At 39.9% G+C, this 8,760-nt stretch overlaps 1 protein-coding gene across 1 annotated transcript; it reads right to left on the bottom strand.

Moving 5' to 3' along the window:
- Positions 1-7,053: 7,053 nt before the first annotated feature.
- FTMT (ferritin mitochondrial) lies at positions 7,054-8,157 on the bottom strand. The gene has a single exon (XM_002918949.3). The coding sequence runs from the start codon at positions 8,155-8,157 to the stop codon at positions 7,426-7,428; it is 732 nt and encodes a 243-aa protein (XP_002918995.1). The 3' UTR covers positions 7,054-7,425.
- Between the last annotated feature and the right edge of the window lie 603 nt (positions 8,158-8,760).

The following is an 8,760-nucleotide window of genomic DNA, read 5'->3' as shown; positions in this document are numbered from 1 at the left end:
GAATTTTTGCATCTATATTCATCAGGTATACTGGCCTGTAGTTAGTTTGTTTGTGTGTGTATTTTGTGGTATCTTTGTTGTTGGTATTGGTAATGTTTGATAAAATATCATAGAATGCATTTGAAAGCTTTCTTTCCTCTTCTATTGTTTGGAATAGTTTGAGGAGCTAGGTATTAACTCTTCTTTAAATGTCTGGTAGAATTCACTCTTAAATCCATCTGGTCCTAGACTTTTGTTTTTTGGCATTTTTTGATTACAGATTCAATTTTGTTACTTGTAATCAGTCTGTTCAGATTTTCTAATTATTCCTTGTACAGTTTTGGAAGATTATATACTTCTGGGAACTTATCATTTCTTTTAGATTGTTCAATTTGTTAGCATATTATTTTTCATGGTATTCTCTTATAATCCTTTGTATTTCTGTGATGTCAGTTGTTGATTCTCCTCCTCTTTCATTTTTAATTTTATTTATTGGGTTCCTTTCTTTTTTTCTTTCTTAATGAGTCTAGCTAAGGGTTTGTCAATTTTGTTTATCTTTTGAAAAAAACCATGCTTTTGATTTCATTGATTTTTTTCTCTTGTTTTAATCTCTATGACATTTATTTTTGCTCTGATCTTTATTATTTCATTTCTTCCACTCACCCTGGGCTTTGTTTTTTCTCCTAGTCACTTTAAGTGAAAGAATAGATTGTTTATTTAAGCTTTTTCTTGTTTCTTGAGGTAGGCCTGTATTGCTATGTACTTTCTTCTTAGAATTTCTTTCACTGTGTCCCAAAGATTTCGGACTGTTGTGATTTACTTTTCGTTTGTTTCCATATATTTTTAAATATCTTCTTTGATTGTGTCATTGACTCATTGGTTGTTTAGTATCATGTTGTTTAGTCTCCACAAGTTTATGTTTTTTCCAGTGTTTTCTTGTGGTTTATGTCCAATTTCATAGTGTTGAGGTCAGAAAAGATGCATAGTATGAGTTCAGTTTTCTTAAATTTATTGAGGGTTATTTGTGGCCTATATGTGATATATTCTGGAAAATCTTCATTGTGCGTTTGAAAATAATGTATATTGTGTCATTTTTGGATGGAATGCTTTGTATATATCTATTATGTACATTTGGTCGAATGTGTCAATCAATGACATTGTTTCCTTACTGATTTTTCCATCTGGATGATCCATCCATTGATGTAAGTGAGGTGTTAAATTCCCTTACTACTATTATGTTACCATCAGTTTCTCTCTTTTTGTCTGTTAATGGTCGCTTTATGTATTTAGATGTTTGAGTGTTGGGCATGTAGATACTTACAATTGTTATATCCTCTTATAGGATTCATCCCTTTATCATTATGTAATGCCCTTCTTTGTCTCTTGTAACAGTCTTAGTTTTAAAGTCCATTTTGTCTGATAGAAGTGTTGTTTCCCTGGCTTTTTTTTTTTTTTTTTTGCACTTTTGTGTGCATGGTGAATATTTTTCATCCTTTCACTTTCAGTCTGTATATGTCTTTAGGTTTGAGATAAATTTCTTGTAGGCAGCATATAGATGGGTCATGTGTGTGTGCTTTATTTAATCCATTCTGCCACTCTGTGTCTTTTGATTGGAACATTTAGGCCATTCACATTTCAAGTAATTACTGATAAATCTGTACTTATTGCCATTTTAAAATTTGTTTTCTGGTTGTTCTTGTAGTTTTTCATTCCTTTCTTCTCTTCCTCTCTTTGTGGTTGATGAGTTTCTGTAGTGTTACGTTTGGCTTTCTTTCTCTATTTTTTGTGTGTCTTTCATAGGTTTTGGGTTTGTGATTATCAGGAGTATTATATATAACAAAGTAAATAGCAGTCTATATTAATTTGGTGGTCATTTAATTTCAAACACATTCTTAAATAAATATTAACAGGAAAAGAAAACAAAACTTTTTTCCCTTTTCTTTTTTGCTTCTTTTCCCTTTTTAGTCCAACCTCCTCATTTTATGTATATGTTGTCATATATTACATTTTTGTATACATAGTTTTCTTATGTCTAATTAGGGCCATTTCTTTTCAATTTAAAGAAGCCCCTTTTAACATTTTCTGTAAGGCTAGTCTAGTGGTCACAAACTCCTTTAACTTTTGTTTGTCTGGGAAACTTTTTTTTCTTTTTTTTTTTACAATTCTGAAATATAACCTTGCCAGATAGTGTATTTTTGGTTGTAGGTTTTTTTTTCCCTTTCAGCACTTTGAATATATCATGTCATTCCCTTCTGGCCAACAAAGTTACTGCTGAAAAATCAATTGATAGCCCTATGGGGTTTCCTTTGTACATAAACTTTCTCTTCTTTTTCTGCTTTTCAGAGTCTCTCTTTATCTTTAATCTTTGATGTTTTAATTATAATGTGTTGTGATGTGGACCTCCTCAGTTCATCTTGTTTGGAACCTTCTGTGCTTTCTGAACCTGAATGTCTATTTCCTGAACCTGTATGTTGGGGAAGTTTTTAGTTATTATTTCTTCAAATAAGTTTTCTACAACTTTCTTTCTCCCTTCCTCTTCTGGGGCCCCTGTGATGTAAATGTTCGCTTGCTCAGTGTTGTCCAAGAGATGTCTTAACCTCTCTTCTTTTTTAAAATTCTTTTCTTTTTGCTGTTCAGCCTTGGTGCTTTTACCCTGTCTTCCAGATCACTATGTTCCTCTGCATCTGTTAATCTACTATTGATTTCCTCTAGTATGTTATTTATTTCAGTTATTGTATTCTTCAATTCTGACTAGTTCTTTCTTTTATTTTTTGTCTTTCTATTGAAGGTCTCACTGAGCTCTTACACTCTTCTCCAGCGCAGTGAGTATCTTTAAGATCATTTCTTTAAATTCTTCATCAGGCATGTTCATCTCTGTCTCATTTCATTCTTTTTCCAAAGTGTTTCCTTGTTTTTTCTTTTGGAGCATATTCCTCTCTCTTTCCATTTTGCTTGGCTTTCTGTTTGTTTCTATGGATCTGGTGGAACAGCTACTTCCTGAAATTTGAAGGAATAGTCTTGTGTATGGTGTCCTCTATACAGACTGTGTGTGCTTGGTGACTTTTGCTGGCTGGCTGGGACTGTGGCTCTGTATGTTAGTTACTCTTTTAAACTGTGGCTTTTTACAAAAAGAAGAAATACTACTACTAATTATAGTAAAGAAAATACTAAAATAAAAAAGGAAAGAAAAAGAAAATAGATAAGAAGGAAAGGAAAAAAAAGAAGTACAAAGAAAAGAAAAATCCCAAAAAACAAAAAGAAAAACAAAAGAAGGAAAATTTTTTTAAAATCTTAAAAATAAAATAAAAATAATAACATTTTTAAAAACTAAAAAAACCTAAAACCCCAAATTCATCTCATTTTCTGTGCCCTAGCACCACTGGGGCTGATCTGGGCTTGTTGCAAGAGGTTGCAAACTTACTGTGAGCTGGTCTGGGTTTTTAAGATGGAGGAGGAGAGTGTCCCCACAGCTCTTTGGCTCTTTAAACTGCAGCTTTTTCTCCTGTTTAGTTGACCCAGGCTGGTGTGGGTTTGTTTGCAAACCCTGAATTTGCTGAGGTCACAAGCTCCCTGTGATGACCAGACCCACTAATGATGGTGGCCGGACCCTGCTCCAGTCTAGGCTTTTAAGGTGGATGGGAACCCAAACTGTGTGCTTCTCCAGTCCCTCTACCCTAGAGACTATTCCCATAGCTACTCCTCCATTGGGCAGAGTTCTAGTATTGTCCTTTTTACATGCTAGTTACTCTTTAACTGTGGCTTTTTTTTTTTTCTTTCTGTGCCCAAGGACAGAGGACTCTGTTTCCAGTCCCTCAATACTATCCCTCCCGCTACCATTCCCAGCATCTGGAATGGGGATTGCCTTTGTTATGGTGTCTCTGTCTCCCTTGCTATTCTCTTGCCATTTTCTCTACCTTTGTTGTTCAGTAGCTGTGCAGTTGGCTGTTCAGTCTGTTCTTCAGGAAGAATTATTGTATCAATAGCTGTAATTTGGTGTGTTCCATGGTGCAGGTGAGTTCAGGGTCTTCCTACATTGCCTTCTTGGACTGGAACTCAACAGATAGATATTTAAATAGAAGTCACAAGACTGGATGAGATCATTAAGGAGCAAGTATAGATGAAGAGGTGGAAGAGACCCAGATGCGAGGACAGAATTCAGAGACCTCTAAAGTTCAGGAAGATGAGGGGCAATTAGAAAGGGAGACAAACAACAGTGAGCGTTTTAGGAGTGAAATGACAAGTCCTGCTAGCTGGCTGAGAAAGAGGAAGGCTGAGAAATAGGCACTAGATTTATCATCAAGGAAGTCACTGATGATTTTGGTGGAAAAATAAAATGGTTGGTGTGGTGGTGAACAGTGAACACAGACTTACTTAAAGGGGACCAAGAGAAAACAGAGTAAATAGGGACAGGAAGCAGAAAAAACTTTTTCAAGAAGTTTTGTTGTAAAAGAGAGCTATGTAGGGGGCGGTAGCTTAGTGTTGACTGGACGGAATGTTGGTCCAAAGGTGGCTTTAAAAAAAAAAATAAGATGAGAAAAAACACCGTCTTTGCTTCTCATGGGAACCAATCAGTAGAAAGGGCAAAATTGAGGATACCAGTGAAAGCGTAATTACAGTTGTGATGTCCTCAGTGTCCTATGGTAAGTGTGAGAGTTGGAACTCAGGGCACCGTGGGAGGCGGGTTTTAGGGAGTAGCATAGATGCTTCAACCACTGTAGCAGAACAGAATGCTTTGCACACGAATACAAAGCAAGCATGTGATCAATGTGATGATAAGAAAGTGTGAGGTTCTCTTGGGATTCCTTCTAAATTCTCAGTGAAATAAGAGGATTATCAACAGATGGTGGGGAGCCAGAGGAGACAGAGATCTGAGATGAGAAGGTGTAAAAAAATTGTCTGGGACGAAGGCCATTTTATGTTTTTGACAGCAACGTAGAATAAGAAGTACCACTATGGAGGTAAATACATGGACACACACACACCCCAAGAATTTCAGGTAACAGTACTCTTGCTTCACTTACTTTCACTTCTCTTCATACCTATTTTCATTACAAAAGGTGGATAGTGACTCACTAATTTCATGACACACTCATGGTTGCAGTCTTCAGTTTGGAAAACACTCATCCAGAAGAACTGAAGAAGAAATTTTCTGAAGAAATATAATAGGATTATGTGCACATAAACCAACTTACAGTTAGAGGGTAAAGTGAGGCCAGTGCATTAATCAAAAGCAAATCATTACGCACTCCCCACACCCAATTGCTACTCCTGTCCGAGATCCCTTTTTATTCTCGGATCCTCTTCTCCAGGAGCACAGGTTGAGATCTATCAATTTTCTTCCTGTACCCATTTCTGTAACTCTCTCCATTCACTCATTCGCAAAATTTTAAAGATTCTGCCTGTAAACTCTCATCAGCATCTCTTTGTTTCTATTTCCATTGATTTTGCCATGCCCTTCCTGCTTTCTTTCCACCTTTTTACTTTTCTTATTATGATAATACTGTAATGGGTGTCCCTGATAAGAAATTTATTTTAAAAAGACAAGTAGCTAAAGAAAATAAATATTTAACACAATCTCACTAAGAGGTTGTCCAGCTTCATTTGTTGGGATAAGTACTTCCATTTTATGTGCATATATAGTATTTTCCCTGTACTTGTCTATATACAGTTATATAACATAACCCTGTCTTATGCTTGTTTTAATGAAAACACATTGTGAATTTCTGCTCACATTATTATGTGTTTGGCAAAGTCATATTTAATAGCTGTAGGGCATTCCATGTATGGTATTTTAATCTAAACCATTTTGTTGAGTTTGTGCAGTCATGTGCATGAGCCTCTCAGATCTGGGACTGCGGGGAGCACAATTTGCCAGGGACCCCTGCTGCTGTGTTTGAAAATCAATTCATCTCTTAGCTTGTTGCAAGCCTGCACTTCCCAGTCAATAACAGAGCTCAGGAAATGTCCTTAGGCAGGCCCATTTCTGGGAGACCTGGGATTCCTCTGATAAGGGACTCAGGCTTTTGGGTCTCCCAGATAGCCTTGTAGAAAGTTGGTTAGAGCCAGGCACCACTTTCCTCTCTTCCTTCCCTCAGGATCAGACTTGCATGGAGTCTGGAGGTTCTCCCTGCTTTCCCTTTTCTCTCAAGGGTGTTTCTGTTTCCCCTAAGACATTTCTTATACACTTAATCCCATCTTGGCATGTTGCTCAGAGGACCAAAAGGAATACAGACATCGAGGTTGTTCTCTGGTTTGTATTCTGTACAACTAAACTTCTGATGGCTCAGCTCTGAGCATAGAGTTCGTATGCTGAGAGTCCTTCAAAAAGCATTGCCATTGCTCAATAAATGAAGCCTAAGCCTCTCCTCCCCTCACTTGGCTCTAGCCCATCTCCCCAAACACCATCCACCCAGTGTTCTTAGTCCAGCCCAAGGCCTGCTGACCAAATAGTCTCCCATTCTTCTCACGCTTCCTCCCCTGAAGCCCCAAGAAAACATCCGCCCCGCTGATGCCTCCTTCATTCTGGATTTCTTCTTGATTTTTTCCACCCTAATGTTCTTTCCCCTCCATTTTACAGGCCACAGAAGATTGTTTCCTGCAGTGTATTCACTCTTTTTGGTATGTTAAAAGGGACGCTATATGAGCCCAGTGGTGAGGTGTATAGTCTGTAATCAGACAGACCTAGATTATCATTTCAAACACACACACACACACACACACACACACACACTAGCTGAGATTGGATATGTTTGGGAAACACTGAGCTAAACAAAAATAATCCAAGATTTGTTTGTTTGTTTTTTGTTTTTAATTGCAAGACTTCCCAGAGCCCTGAAAATGCTCATACACGTTGCGACTTTCCAAGGCCAGCGCTGATACTTTGTGTAACTTTTCCTGAATTTATTTGATCACAAAATCCTTTAAAAACAGATCATGGCCAGACATTACTTCTTTTTGGAACATACTGGGAAAGGGTAAAAGTTGTCATAGAATTTTGCATGTATGGTTTTTACAGTACTGTATATATTCTTGAACTTGCTAGAGTTATTTGCATATTTATCTTAAACATCTTCCCACTTTAGCCTTTAGCATGAGGTCTTGAAAATAACCGGCACTTGTTCAGTTGAAAATCGCAGAATTTTAGTGAAAGTTCCTGGTCTGGAATAATATTTGGTAACTGGAGAAAGTTTGCATCTACTCTCAGCTTTTTCACAGTCTTTTTTATACCGTAGTATCCTGGGCTACCTTTCAGGCTGGAAAAATTACCTTGATGTTGGACAAAAAGCCCTTGTTACTATGGGGCTAAGTATATTTTCTCTGCAAGTCACTTTATTGGGATGGCATAACAGGGCATAAAGATAGAGGTTCATTTTAAGGGCAAGAAAGCAGAAGTCTGTGGATGCTAGGTCTTGGCACAGCCTGGCAGTGAGGAAGGCAGCCTGTGGCTTAGTTCTGATTGTTTTCATCTCCAAGGCTGTGCTTGTCAAAGAGGTACTCTGCCAGGCCAGAATCCGGGGCCCCCATCTTAACCAAGTTTTGCACGTGGTCACCTAGCTCTTTGATAGACTTCACCTGCTCATTCAGATAATGAGTTTCCAGGAAGTCGCACAAATGGGGGTCACCTTTGTCTGAGGCCAGAGTGTGCAACTCGAGCAACGACTGGTTCACGTTCTTTTCCAAGAGCAGCGCACACTCCATGGCGTTCAGCCCGCTTTCCCAGTCGTCCTGGTCAGGTTTTTTGATGTCCTGCAGGCAGATCCGGCCTCCCCGCTGGTTCTGCAGCCTCATCAGCTTTTCCGCGTGCTGTGTCTCCTCCCGGGACAGGCGAAGGAAATATCTGGCGAAGTTGTTCAGGGCCACGTCATCTCGGGAGAAGTAATAGGCCATGGATAGGTACACGTAGGACGCATAGAGCTCCAGGTTGATCTGGCGGTTGATGGCAGCCTCGGAGTCAGGGTGGAAGTTCTGGCGCACCCGGGAGTGGGCCGAGGCGAGCCCTCCTGGGTCCCGGGAGAAGACGGCTGCGGCCAGCTGGCGCAGGGGGGCAGTGGGCCCCGGGGGGCGCGAGGGACGCCTGGAGACCCACAACGACCGGAGCGCAAAGCCCTGGCGCGCGCTGCGCTGGGACACCAGCGAGGGGCTGATATTCTTGGAGAGGAACAAGAAATAGGGCAGCATGGCTCCCCTTCTTTAGAAGTGGGGAAACTGAGGCCAAGGCGGCACTGCGTGCGGCCGGACGCCAGGGGCTTCGGGTCTGAATCGGAATGCGGCCCTAGGCGACCGGCGACTGCGTCATACACACCCCTGCCGTTCCAGAGGCACCAGAGTTCCACGCGGAGGGCGGCTGGGGGCGCGCACGCGGGTTGCGGCTGGACACGGACAGATGACAGTGACAACTCCATTTAATTAAACACTGCCCCATTTCTGCCTTTGGGCGTTTGTAACTATTTCATCTAAGTTCAAAATGCTGTCAAAAAGTAGGCACTGAAACTAGCAAAAGAAAGGAAGAGCCTAGCGGTACTTCCTCTCCCTCTTTGACCTTTTCTGCCCAAAGCCCAAGCGTGGGGCAGGCAGGGCAGTGAAATAGGGTAAAACAAAAGTCACAACCGATTTATCGGAGAGTGAAGGTCCGCAGCCAAAGTGGGTGTTTATAAATTGACTTTCTGATTATTTTAACAAACGTAGGAATGGAAAGAATTGCCAGTACAGTAGGCAAATTTTGAAGGTCTGTAATAAGACAGTGCTTTCTTTTAAAAAGACATTTTATTTTTAAGTACAAAA

Source organism: Ailuropoda melanoleuca, chromosome 3 (genome assembly GCF_002007445.2).
Source record: "Ailuropoda melanoleuca isolate Jingjing chromosome 3, ASM200744v2, whole genome shotgun sequence".
Taxonomy (NCBI): Eukaryota; Metazoa; Chordata; class Mammalia; order Carnivora; family Ursidae; genus Ailuropoda; species Ailuropoda melanoleuca.
The sequence above is the reverse complement of the archived record's forward strand: the minus strand, read 5'-3'. Positions and strand labels throughout refer to the sequence as shown.